Genomic DNA, 14,233 nt, shown 5'->3' on the forward strand with positions numbered 1-14,233 from the left:
TTTTTTTGAGATGGCGTCTCGCTCTGTCACCCTGACTGAAGTGTAGCAGCGTGATCTTGGCTCACTGCAACCTCCACCTCCCAGGCTCCAGCGATTCTCCTACCTCAACTTCCCGAGTAGCTGGGATTACAGGTGTGTGCTACCATGCCTGGTTAATTTTTGTATTTTCGGGAGAGACAGGATTTCACCACGTTAGTCAGGTTCACCATGTTGGTCAGGCTGATCTCAAACTCCTGACCTCAAGCAATCTGCCCACCTCAGCCTCCCAAAGTGCTGAGATTACAGGCACGAGCCACCACGTCTAACCACCTAGCTATTTTTTGTTTAATTTTTAATTTTTTTGTGCAGTGTCTCACTATGTTGCCTAGGTTGGTCTCGAACTCCTAGCCTCAAGCAATCCTCCTGCCTCAGCCTCCCAAAGCACTGGGATTACATGAGTGAGCCACCAATCCTGGCCAACCTTTTAATTAAAATGAAGACATTCTGCCTTAGAAGCAGTAGCTCTCCTTGGTATGAAATTTATAAATTTTACAAGCTGTTTACAGAATAGTGAGGTAAACAAACAGAATAACCATCGTGATAATCCCCACCACTTACTGAATACTTATGACATCCTGCATACACACTACGTTGTTTAATTTCTACTGTCACTCTGTGAGTGGGTACTGTATAGACGAGGAAGCTGAACCTAACATCCCCAAGGTACCCTTGCTAATAAATGATAGAGGCTGAACCCAAACCCAGGTCTTTCTGGAGGCAGAGCCCATCCTCCTGACTGTCAGATTGCCCATAGTATCATCTAACATGAAGGCAATGGCTTCAGCCTGCACAGGTGAGGAATTCTGCTCTGAGAGGAGCAGGACGGAAGGGTTTTTAATACCCGTGGGGATCTGCCAGATGGCCGACGGAAGTGAAGGCACCCTGAAAGAGGAAAGAGCATGGGCAAAGCTGTGACCTAAAGCAGCTGAAAGCTCAAGAAACCATGAGTGGTGGTGGGATTGTTGGGTGGTGAGGAAGAAAGTGGTATCAAGGATGACAAGAGATAGTGTTGGGCAGTGGGCAGAGGCCACTGAATCCAACATCTCGCTTGCCCAGCCATGGAGCCTAGGGATTTTCCTGTGGGTGACGGACGGAGCCATTGAAGGGTTTAAGGACTGGTCGTCGGGTGAGGGGAGTGTACTGTCATCATTTTTGTAGTCTTTTGCAGAGAAAATTTGGAGGCAGTTTGGAAAACACTCTAGAGCCTGACATGTGGGAGATGAGTTAGGAGGTCACGTGTCCCCACTTTTCTAATTTTGTATCCTCTTCAGCAAAAAAGTCTTTGCCGCCTATTCTGAGCAGATGTATGATTATTCACAAATGATATACAATACAACTGTATTCACACATTGCATGCCTTGAAACATACACAAAATGTAAACACTAAAAACATGACGTAAAAATAGATGTAAGTCTGGGAACTCGATGGAGGTGGTGGCTGCACAACATTGTGAGTGTACTCAATGCCACAGGATTCCCCATCTTAAAATGGCTCATTTTATGGCATGTGAGTCTTAATTAAATACAAAAACCAGACAAGTGTGGGTAGATAGACATTCAAGTCCTGTCTTCTCATCCTTCAGTGAACGGTCTGGTGTGCCCTGGGTGCACGTGCCCCTTGGGGATTAGGGCAGTGATGAGAGGCGATGGAAGGAGGGTGTGGCTGTGGAGACGGAGACGAGAAAAAGGATCTGAGGAGTGACTGAAGAGGTAGAATGGGCAGGGCTTGGTGATGGAAGGTTGAAGAGTATTCAGGAAAGAGAAGAATGTGGGAAGCCTCCCCATTTCTGGTTTGGGTATAAGACAAAGAAAGGTTTTCCCCTTACCAGGGACATAAAGCAGCCAGCACTGGGATAATTTGCCAGGGCTTGGGATAGGATTGGGTGGGGAAGTGTCTAGGTATCCAGTCTCAGGATAAGGACGGGCCTGTTTGGATGAGGATAACGGAGGATCAAACCTGAAGAAACCAGATTAGCAGAGGCAAAGCGAGAGGTCAGAAGGTGGTAAACTCAGAACGGGGTAGAGACCCAAGGAGCAAGCCGGGACCAGGCAGGAGGGAGTTCACAGGCCACATGGTAAGCAATGAGGGGGGCAGAGGACAGAGCAGGGTTTCACTGCGGCCAGTCCGTCAGGAGGTGCTGGGGGATGTTCCAGGAGAACAGCAGAAACGTGTGACGCTATGGATGTGGGCTTGGCAAGTTGCATCTGGAGTTGAGGAGAGGCCACCCATGGAGAACAGGAACCACGAGGTGGAGAGTGGAGCTCGTGGGAGGGCGAAAATTAAGACCAAAGAATGGAAACCTGCCAGTGTGAGAGACCACCTGGCAAAAACCAGGAGAGTATGGAGTCATGGCGGCCCAGGCAGAAGTTCTGGGAGGAAAGAAATGGTCAACACTACAGGGAAGTCAAACACTGCAGGGGAGGCAAATAAGACAGGAACTGAAAAAGCATCCATTGGTGAATCCCTGGTGTCATTAGTGAGAATAATTGCAGGCATGAATGGGGAGAGGGACGGATGTGGGGCAGGAAGCCCAGCTCCTGTGGGTTGACTGATTGGGAGATGAGGAGGTAACACCCGTCACGTAGGTCATGTAGAGCGGCCTTGGGACATCTGATTCCTCACCTGAGACTCTTCTTTCCTGGTGTGGCTTTGTTCTAGAAAGGTCTGGAAGACTTGTCACAGTCCTGAGGCAGGATGAGCCTTTGGTCCTGATCTCTTGGATGCCCAGACAGCCCAGTAAACCAGCAGAGCTTTGGACAAGTTAAGCAGCCCATTGAAATCAACATTCCCGGTAATCATATATCTAAGAGATTCCAAAATGTTCCTGGGATTCTTTTATGGGGTCCGCATAGGGTTAGAAAGCAGTGGAGTCAAAGGGCCTTCTCCCTTGGCCTCCATGGCCACCGTCCTCTACTTTTGTCAATTGGTCTCCCCAGAGTGAGTCCAGGTTCCTGCTTCCAGCCTTCTGGACCAGGCCCTGCCACAAGTGAGAGTTGGCCGGTTGGGTATCTGGTTTAGTCACTCGCCTCCACACTTTCACATCCTCTATCAACACCTGCACACTTGGGTTGTGACCACACATGCTCTTCCTGTTTGTACAGAAAGTGCCATTCAGAAAGCTCGCCAGCGAGAAGACAGCTCCACGCTCAGCCTCAGAAGAAAGACGTTCAACGATTTACTGGGGAGAGAAAGAAAAGGAACGGGAGCTGAGAGGTAAGGTCAAACTGGAGGGCATGTGGGCCCTCTGGGATGCCTTGCGTGGAAGAGAGGTAGCCCCCACTTTGTGCCCTGAAGGGTGGCACTTCAAGTAGCTGTGCCCATGCTCCACTGGGCAGGGCAGTGGGGAGCATTCTTGGTCAGCCTCACCGAGATGGTCCAGGCCCTGGTGAACAGTCGGAGGGATTGAAAAGGAAGAGATGGGATGTGACCAAAGTCGGTCACTGAAGCGGTGAGAGTGTGTGTGTGTGCATGTGTGTGTGTGTGTGTGTGTGTGTGGTGGAGGGTGCACATAAAGAAGACATAACCTGGGTATGAACATGCTCATACACACATGTATGATGCTTGCTGGGGCCTTATGAAAAGTGTGTTTTAACCTCATGTGGCCCATTAGCTATAACCTCAGAAAAAGAAACCATGACATGGCCACAGACTGGACCCCAGTCAACGGCCCCAGTGAGTGAGCTCACAAGGAGAGAGCATGGGCGGTTCCACCTAAGGCCACCGTCACTCCTGCAGAAATGACTTGGAATAATGACCTCCTCACTGTTAGGGGCTAACAGCACTATCTTTGTAATCCTTGGATGGAACATTGTATATGTGTGTATTTATGTATGTGTGTGTGAATACACACATCATGTATTTATACACATTACATTGTGTGTATGTGTGTTTATGTGTGTATATACATATACACACACATATGGTATAATGCAATATACACAGTGACCAGAATTTTGAAACCAAAGAGAACTAATTGTAAGACGAAGGGTTTTTTATTTCCTAATATGTGATTTCCTTGCTATTCAGGTCTCACAAATATAAAAATGAAATAATGTCTACACATGCATTTCATATTCCTTTTATTCAAAGGGGGGATCATTCAGGTAGCTAAAATCCAAGTGTTTACAATAACAAAGTGGTGGTAAACTCATTCTTTGAATGTTGATCGTGCAAACTAAATAATCCTCCAAAAATATTGTCTCTGCCATTATTAAAAGTATGTGTTCCTTGGTGCAGAATTTAAGAATGTTCTAACTACAAGAGAGCCTTTTTACCTAGGGCTGTCCCAACTCACTGTTGAAGTGAAATGATTGCAGTGAAAGTAATACAGACATCCAGTATTCTTAGTTTTGGTTGTGTTTCTGTCAACTGCTATTCCCTTGTTCTAGGCGTGACTTCACTTAGTGTTTAGTTGTGTTATGCATATTTATATTTGATTTGCATTCAGAAAATAGAAAAATATATACATTGCTTATTTTCTAGATTTCGAGGTTTAAATCCCCACTCTAACATGATGGTTTTGGGCAAGTCACTATACATCTCTGCATCAGAGTTCCCACATCTGTAACACAAGTACAATAGTAGACAGTAGTCCTTCCTCTTAAGTAAGAATTAAATAAGCTAATACATTCAAAGTGCTTAGAAGAGTGCCTGGCACATTGAAAGGGCTCAGTAAGTATTAGCAGCTGTTATCATTGGTATTAACAGCTGTTATCATTGTCATCATCATCATTATCATCATCACTATCTTTTGTACAATTAAGCCATCAAACTCGAAGGGACATGGTAAAAGTTTGGGAAAGGTGGAAGGTGGGAGATGGTGTGTGTAAAATGGGTTTGGGAGGTGACACTTAAGGCCAGAGCAGTGACATTACAGTCCTTACACTGCAGCTACAGACAAGTAGTGAGCAGGAAAGAGGAAAAGCACAGAACACCCCTCCCTACGAGGCCTGCTTGTGAGAGGAACCTGCTCTGGAGCTCTGGGGGCTCAATCACATGTACTCATACACATCTTGTACAGCAAACCAGGAAATAGGCACATGGGACGGTGACATCCAAATGATAGTACATCATATGCGTTCAGTGCCTCTCAGGTGTGAGACATGGCGCTCGGCATTTTACACACATTTCGTTATTGTATCTGAGCCATTGCGATTATGCTTATTTTAGAGGAGAGACTGGTAGGTAGCCTAAGAGTGCAGAGCTGGGAAATAGCAGCGTTGGGATCTGGCCATCTCCAGATCCTGTGTCCCAATCCCCCACGTGTCACACCCAGAATACAAAGCAAGTAGTAACAAAACATGACCAGTGAGGATGTCCAGTTTCAGAGTTTAAGAAACAAGTTCAAAGTCACAGTGAAAGTTGAAGGCATGGTGAGGAGCTGGATGCTGGTTTCCAAATTCCAACCATCTTTTCTGCACCACTACTCAGAGGAAGGACCCGTAGTCTGACGTCCTGCCTATCAAGGTTGACAGCTATGGATCCTTCCGTAAATAACTTTTCTCTTCTGCACTTCCACGTCTTTTTCTGTGAAGTGTCCTGTAATGTCCTGTCCTACAGAGTTCACAGGGTTTTATGAGGGCTCAATGAGTCTACATATGTAAAATGCTGTTATATTATTTCCGAGTCATGTAAGGAAAACGTGTTGAAATCTACCTTCGGTAAAGGCAAGTTAAATGGAAAGGAAAAGTATAAATAATGTTGGTTCTTAATGACATGCCATTAGGTATGATTTAACTTGTTCTTTCAAATGACCCATTTGCACTCTCTGGAACTGATGTTCCATAATTTGTGCAACCGTTCCCATATATGAAAATGTAGTTGATTTCCAGTTTTTGAATATTACAAGTTAAATTACAATGACTGTTCTAGAAATCCTTTAGTGCAATCATCCTATCTCTTCTTTTAGTATTTCCAAGTGTGACAAACAAGTCATATCTCATTTCTGCTTTCATTTGCCTTTTTTTTTTTTGGTTATTAGTGAGTTGATTCTCAATGTTTTAAAACATAGCTTTGCCAAAAACTAAAAACATTGTTCTTCATCCAGAAAACAGCCAAAAATACATGCTCCTTTCAAAGTGAAATGGCACCATTGTTCTCATCATTAAAATACAAGCAGGTGTTTGTGTCCAAATATAAACCTATTAAAAAGCGTCTTGCACAGATATTCCTCTTTATAGCTTTTATCTGCGCTAAAAATGGGGGGTTATAATGAATACAAGACAACTAGACTCCTGCAATAACTAATAAACATGACAATTTGATTTATTGCTGTTCCTTGACTATAGCCTGTTGACAGATTTTTTCTTTATGGAAAAATTACCATGGTTTAAATCTCTATCATATGGCACTTAATTCAATTGGCAATATGTTACCAATTAGATCCTGCTTAAACTACCATCAGCCAGCAGACCAGGGGACATGTTAAATAGAATGACAATCAGATAACTAGTAAAACGCTTTGTGGCAGCTTTCTCAGGGCCAAGGAGCAATGTGGAGACCACGGATAAAGAAGAGAGAAAGGGCAAATAGGGCTTTTACTTTTCCCCATCCTGAAAATTGAAATTGTTTCAAGTTCTCCTAAAAGGATGCAAAGAGTTTGTGTTTGAGTGGTGGTTGTATAAGTTGATATTCACCACTCCCCTTCCGCCTCTTCAACCTCTCGCCCCTTTGATGATAAATTGGCAAACAGAAAGGCATTCTACCCCCAGATCCTCTCTAATGGGATGGTGCATAACTGCAACTCAGTTGTTGTGTCCCATTTAGTGGGACACTTTTTTTTTTTTTTTGAGACAGAGTCTTGCTCTGTTACCCAGGCTGGAGTGCAGTGGCACGATCTCAGCTCACTGTAACCTCTGCCTGCTGGGTTCAAGTGATTTTCCTGCCTCAGCCTCCTAAGGAGCTGGGATTACAGACACCCACCATCACGCCCGGCTCATGTTTGTATTTTTAGTAGAGACTGGGTTTCACCATATTGGCCAGGCTGGTCTCGAGCTCCTGACCCCAGGTGATGCACCCCCCTCAGCTTCCCAAAGTGCTGGGATTACAGGCGTCAGCCACTGCACCTGGCATACTGGTATCTTTTAAGATTTCACTTTCTCCCAAGCCCTGGATGATGACCACAGTAAAGAGAAATCTTTTGAAGTGGTATGAGCTCCCTTTTTCTATTTTCCTCTTGGATTGTGGTTGTATCAGACAGTGCTCCTGTTGCAAAAGACAGAAACCGAATCAGGCTATGCTGAACAAAATGTCAATCTGGCGGAACAATACTGGGGGCTGACTGACTTAAAATAGAGCGGCAAGCAAAGGTAAGAAAACCATCAAGAACCACAGGAATGGAAACGTGGCAACAGCCTGGGCCACATGATGTGGCTGCCACAGTGACAGATATGACCTCAATTGTCCCCATATTGGGATGTCACTTATTTAAAATCCCAGAGAGAGGGAAGAGAGTGATGACCCCTGTTTAGATGACTCGCCTGCCCCTTGGGGAAAGGTAGACCCTCCATTAGACTTCCGGCCTATCTCCCACATCTATGCGTAGTGAGGCATCCCCTGAAGGAAGACTGCGGTGGTAACAGGAAGGGTAGATAGTTGGTGGTGACAGCAAAAAAAATCACAAATGTCTTCCACACAGTCATTGCACAGTGAGCTCTGAGTGGAGGCTGGCTTGTTATCATGGGCAATCTAGCCGTTGGTGGGTTTGTTTGCAGAGATAGGCATACAAAAGGGAGAACTGGCAGCTGGCCACCCCATGCTTCCTGCATTCTCATTCTGGTTGCTTTGCTTCCACCGCTAGGAGTGGAGTATGAAGCCCAAGGAATTTTCTTAAAGACCTGAGCAGTTATCTGGAACACCTCACAAAATCACAGTAGTGGGTATTATTTCCCAGCTCCTACTCTACACTGGGCATGGATGTTACGGACATTCTCTCTGAGTCCCACAACACTGCTGCAAGGCAGATATGATACACTCCTTTCACCTATGGAGAACGGAGGCTCAAAGAGGCTAAGTGACCCTCAGTAAACACAGAAGAGGGGTCCTCGTCCAGTCTGCCCAGCTCTGAAACCTCCCATGCCAGCTCCCTCAGGGCGATCCTGAGTCTAGGCTGTACAGGCAGTTCATGTGGTTGTATTTGAATAAAATCCCTTTCCTCCAGGATGCCTGTGTGTGTGTGTGTGTGTGTGTACGCACGTGTGCACATGCACACATGCACGCACCAGAAGCACATAACCAGGGAGAATACTGAGAGGAAAGCTAGGGGCTCAGAGGAAAAACATCCCATGTGTTACAACTTTGCCTGGCTGTCCCTATTTCTAGATACCATGACAACATTTTCTGAAACAAAGATCAAAGGACATATGGTCTGACTCATGGGTTAACAAAGGGAAAAATCTTTGAAATTGGGAATATCTGGGACATTCTGAGATGTGTGGCTACAGTCATTCCCAGAGCACCTGGAAATCATGAAGTTTTTTGGGAAACACCATGAAATCCTGATATATTAAATCCCATTCTCCAAACTAGGAATGATTTTACAAGCAGAGAGTAGGACAGCCTTATACATTGGTTATGTAACTTCATACATGTGAGATCTCACGCGGTGAAAATATTAAAGGTGTTGCAATCTGTTTGTATCAGCTGTAAAATAATACAAAATAATAGAATTCTTCGTATATAAATAGATTCCTTATGGCAGAAAAAAAGGCCAGTAAGAAAATGTAATGGGGAAATGGGATACAATTCATAAAAGGCATCAAAATGTAAATACCTAGAAAAGAATTTAAGAGGAAACACCACAAGACCTATATAAAAAGAATCTATAAAATCTACTTAGCGATGTAAAACATACATAAATGGCAACATATACCAAGTAGAAAACTCAATATCAACTTTCAACAAACTAATTTTTATTTTAAAAGATTACATTAAAATTCCACTGCATTTGGGGAGGGAGAGGACTTGATAACATTCAAATGTCAAATTTCAAATTAATTTTAGATAAGAATAACCAGGATACTTTCGAAACAAAGATGAGAAAAAGAGAAAGTGTGATACTTGTTTTGTCAGATACAAAAGCTTCTGTGGTCACATAGCTCCAAATGGATAAACAGATCAATGGGGGAGAAGGGAAAGTGTGAACGTGCACACACACTCCCACATGTGCCCATTTAGAATATGGGAAAAGCCCCTTTTTGAATCAGTCATTTCAAGAATGATGACAGTCATAGTGAGAATTGTCAGTCTTCCTTTGACTTGATTCTTCTACTGATTTGACACATTCACTCCTTCCTTCTGGAAACCTTCCTCCTCTGCCTCCCAGATCATCATTCTCTTCCTCTCTTCCTACCTCACTGGCCGCACCTTCTCAGTCTCCCTTTTGGGTACCTTCTCCACCTCTCCCACATCTCCGGCTGGTGAAGCGCCTCAGTCCCCGGATGCCCCTGCTTTATTTGCATTTGCTCCCAGATGATCTGGTCCACTGTGACCAATGAAACACCAACGATGCCCAAACTTACATCTCCCAGCCCTGACTTTTTCCCGACTACAGACCCAGCTCTCCCACAACACTTAGTCTCTCCTTTTGAATGTGTGTTCAACCTCACATCTTAACATGTCCAAAACAGAGTTGCTCATTTCTCTGACTCCAGCCCTGTTCCTCCTCCAGTTTTCTCACATCCCCACAAAGCCCCTTCGTTCTTCCAGTGTCAGCCTAGGACCTTGAAGCCATCCTTAGCTTCTTTCCTCCACAACCCATAGCTAATCCATCAGCAAATCCCATCTCTGTGTTCTTTGAAATCATCCAGAATTGAATCGCTTCTTACCACTTTAGCCTCCACCTCCCTGGTCCTGGACCCTATGATCTCTCCTCTGCTCTCCAAAGTAATCTCCTTCTTTCCACACTCTCCCTCCTTCACTCTGTTCTCAGCACGGAGCCAGAGGAATTCTTATAACACTTAAGTCAAAATATATGATTGCTCAGAACTCTCCTGTGGGTCCCTACTTCACTGTTCCAGTTGCCCCTTGCTGCATAACCAACTACCCTAAACCATGGTGGCTCAAAACAACCTTCTGAACTTGCTGGAGATGTCATGGGTCATGAATCTGGGTCTTTGCTTGTCTGGGCTGGCTGAGCAGAAGGATCCCCTTCCACTCTCATGTGTGGTGCCTTGCAGCTCCTTGGGTGCCATCTCTCTTCATGTGGCATCTCACTCTCCAGGGCTCTCCCTGTGCCTTGGGCTTCTCACAGAATGGCAGTCTTTTAGTGGTTGCACTTTTCGCGTTGTGATCGGTTTCTAAGAGGCAGGAAGCTGAAGCTGCCATACCAGTTAGGAGTTGCTCCTAAAATACACAGTAGCCTTTATGTCATCTTCTGTTGACCAAAGCAGTCACTAGGCCTGCTCAGACTCAACGAGGATGAGGGATAGGTTCCACCTCCTGAGGGAGGCATGACAATGTCACATTGCAAGAGAGCTGACGCGCACCGCCGTGGTCGTCTTTGGGAAATAGAATCCACTACCCTCACCCAGTGCAAAATCCAAGGCCTTCTCCGTGATCTATCAGGGGCTACGTGAGCTGGCTCCTGTCACCCCTCTGAACTGTTCTAGCGCTCTCTCCCTTATTTGTGGTACTGCTCTGGTAGAGCAGTTTCTTCATCATTTCTTGAACACTCCTATGTCACGGCCTAGCACCTTGGAGCTCGTCCTCAGACGCACAGGTCACCTCTCACTCCCTTTAGGTCTGTGCCCAATGCCACCATTTCAGAGAGAGCTTCCCTGGCCACCCTGCATAAAATAGCCATCCTCTCGCTGTTCACTGCATTCAGCTGCATCTACCATATATATTTAGTTGCCATTATCTGCTGTTTCCATTAGAATGAAAGTTCCTTCTTGTATCCCAAGGACCTAGAACAATGCCTGCTCATCGTGGGCCTTAGATAAACTGTTTGCTGAATAAATGAATGATTGGATAACGATACAGTAAATGATACTGAGATGCTGTCTAACTGCTATGGGTGGTGGCGAGGAGCGTAAAAACTAGATGCAAACCTAGTGTATTAAACCAAAGTAAATTCTAAAAGGATCATCATGTGAGATAAGAAAGCTGTAAAATTGCTAGGGAAAAACTCAGGTAAAGATTAAATGATCTTGGGATGGGGAAGATTTTTGTAAGCCTGATACTAAATAAATAAAGTATAAATGAAAATAAGGATAGCTTTGACTCTGTCGAAAATGCCATAAAAACATAAAAAGATGAACAGCAAACCTGGAAAAATACTTCGATATATAATGACAGCTTACTATCCTTCATACATAAGGAGCTCCATCAAATAAATTCAGAAAAAAAGACAGATGCCTAATAAGCAGTTGGGAAGAAAAATTTTACTTTATTAGTAAACCAAAGCTACACATTGAATTACAATAATATTGATGAAATTTTAATGCTGGTATTAGTGTTGGAAAATCCGTATTTTTATACGAGGCTTATATGAATACGTGTTAGTACAAACTTTCCTGTGGGTGTAGTAGCTGTCAAAAGCCTTAAAAACTAGATATTTCTCCTGATGGGTGTATGTGCAAAGATATTTATCATAATGTGTTTCATCATAGCAAAAATGTGGAAATAAGCTAAATTTCCAAAGATAGAGAGTGGCTTGAGCAAATTGTACCATATTAGTCCAATGAAATAGTATGCAGTCATGGAAAATCCTGACAACATATTTCTTTTGAAATATAAAGATGGGCCCTTTATGTTATTACTATTATTATTATTATTATTTTATTTATTTATTTTGAGACAGAGTCTTGCTCTGTTGCCCAGGCTGGAATGCAGTGGCACGACCTCGGCTCACTGCAAGCTCTACCTCCCAGGTTCATGCCATTCTCCTGCATCAGCCTCCCAAGTAGCTGGGACTACAGGCGCCCGCCACCATGCCTGGCTAATTTTTGTGTATTTTTAGTAGAGACGGGGTTTCACCGTGTTTGCCAGGATGTCCTCAGTCTCCTGACCTCGAGATCCACCTACCTCGGCCTCCCAAGGTGCTGGGATTACAGGTGTGAGCCACTGTGCCCGGCCTATATTATTAAGTGAAAAAAAAAGTTGGCTAAAAAGTAGTTCATGAGAGCCAGGCACAGTAGCATGTGCCTGTAATTCCAGCTGCTGGAGAGGCTGAGAAAGGAAGATTGCTTGAGCCCAGGAGTTGCAGGCTGTAGGCCACTGTGATCATGCCTGTGAATGACCACTGCACTCCAGCCTGGACTACACTGTGAAACCCTGCCTCTAAAAGAAAAAAAAAAAAGTAGTATGTATAGTATGACTGCCCTCTGGTTAAAAAACAAACAACGAAACCTACATACTAGGAGATACATATTCAAACATTAAAGTGGATATTTCCAGTGATGGAATTGTGGATGAGTGCAGGGTTTTTTTTGTTTTTTTCTTTTTTTATCCTTTTTACTTCTCATATTTTATTTTATTTTTTAGAGACAGGGTCTGGCTCTGTCACCCAGGCTGGAGTGCAGTGATCACAGTTCACTGCAGCCTCCAACTCCGGGGTTCAAGTGATCCTCCTGCCTCAACCTCCTAAAGTGCTGAGATTGCAGGTGTGAGCCACTGCACTCAGCCAGCAATGTAGTCTTTTAAAAAATGGCAGCCAGGTATGGTGGTGCGTGCCTGTAATCCCAGCTATGGGAGACTGAGGTGGAAGGATTGCTTGAGCCCCAAGAGCTCGAGGCTGCTGTGAGCTGATCACACCTCTGCGCTCCAGCCTGCAAGTCAAAATAAAACCCCGCATCTGAAACAAGAAAAAAAAAGAACATTGAGAAAACCCAACCCATTGACCTAATTTCTCCTTTCAAATTTGAAAAGACCAGCATCATTCGATTTTTAATTTTTTAAAATAATATATTGTACTTAATCCAAAACAAGAAAAAATATTGTCATTTCAATGTGCTATCAATATAAAAACAGGAAATTAGATATTTAACATTTTTTTGAGCACTAAGTCTTCAAATTAGATTAGCCACAATTCAGATGTTCAGCAGTCACATGTGGTTACCGTAGTGCACAGCGAGGTTCTGGTTACTCACTTGGCATTAGAGTATGTACACTGCCTTGATACTTCACTTAATTTTCAACTAAGGCTGAGGATGAAGAGGAAAAAAGATATCGCACCCTTTCTTTTTCAAGAAACTTCTCTAAATTTGTCTAGTCTTTTTCTTTTCTCTCTCTTCATGAAGTTATTAGATCTTATTGATCTTTCTCTTGATTAAGCAGAAAATAAGACTTAACTACATTCTTTGTCTTTTTAGTAGTGTTGGCTTTGTTTTGTGGTTTCTAGAGTTGGACTATTTTGTTTTACTTTATTTTTAATTATGTTTTGATTGAGAAAAATGTCTATGTTTACGGCACACAGCATGATGCTTTGATACACGTATACGTTGTGGGATGGCTAAATCAAGCTATTTAACCTATGTGTTGTCATTTACTTATTTTGTGTGTGTTGTGAGGATACTTAGAATCTACTGTCTTAGCAATTTTCAAGTATATAACACGTTGTTATGAAGTGTAGTCCCCATGCTGTAGAATGGATCTCCTGAACTCATTCCTCCTGTCTAGCTGAGGCATCCTTCAATTTCAACAGCAGAGTCCTAGGTACAGCCTATGGGTTTAGATGGGAACCAGATCTCCAAGATGTGGAATAAGAATGTTCTGCCAAAGGAGGTGGAGTGTGTGGTGGGCCGGTCGTCCCTCGCAGCTGGGAGCAGTGTACCCCTCAAGGCAGGTGCTCCATCTCACCTGACTCCTTTATGTCCTGGCTGACTGAGGGTGAGCCAGCTACCTGTTCTGTAAAAGGGGATGGCAGATTCAATGAGCAAAGACATGAACCCTTCTTAGAACAAGGTCTGGGATATAGTGGGTGCTCAACAAACATTAGCTTTTCACATTACTATTATGTTCTAAAGCCATGCATGACACACAGATGGAACTTTAAAAATGTTTATCCACGCCTGTAATCCCAGCCCTTTAGGAAGCCAAGGCAGGTGGATAACTTGAGGTCAGGAGTTCAAGACCAGCCTGGCCAACATGGTGAAACCTCGTCTCTACTAAAAATACAAAAATTAGCCGGGTGTGGTGGTGCGTGCCTATAATCCCAGCTCCTCAGGAGGCTGAAGCAGGAGAATCACTTGAATC

At 43.9% G+C, this 14,233-nt stretch overlaps 1 protein-coding gene across 1 annotated transcript in view; it reads left to right on the plus strand.

Annotated features, from left to right (window-relative positions):
* Positions 1-2,111: 2,111 nt before the first annotated feature.
* Positions 2,112-14,233, plus strand: part of AFF3 (AF4/FMR2 family, member 3) — a 716,335-nt gene continuing 704,213 nt past the window's right edge. Inside the window, 2 exon segments of the mRNA XM_011969671.1 lie at positions 2,112-2,378; positions 3,142-3,253. Of these exon segments, the coding sequence (XP_011825061.1) occupies positions 2,112-2,378; positions 3,142-3,253 (379 nt within the window).

This window comes from Mandrillus leucophaeus, unplaced genomic scaffold, assembly GCF_000951045.1.
Source record: "Mandrillus leucophaeus isolate KB7577 unplaced genomic scaffold, Mleu.le_1.0 Scaffold9, whole genome shotgun sequence".
Taxonomy (NCBI): domain Eukaryota; kingdom Metazoa; phylum Chordata; class Mammalia; order Primates; family Cercopithecidae; genus Mandrillus; species Mandrillus leucophaeus.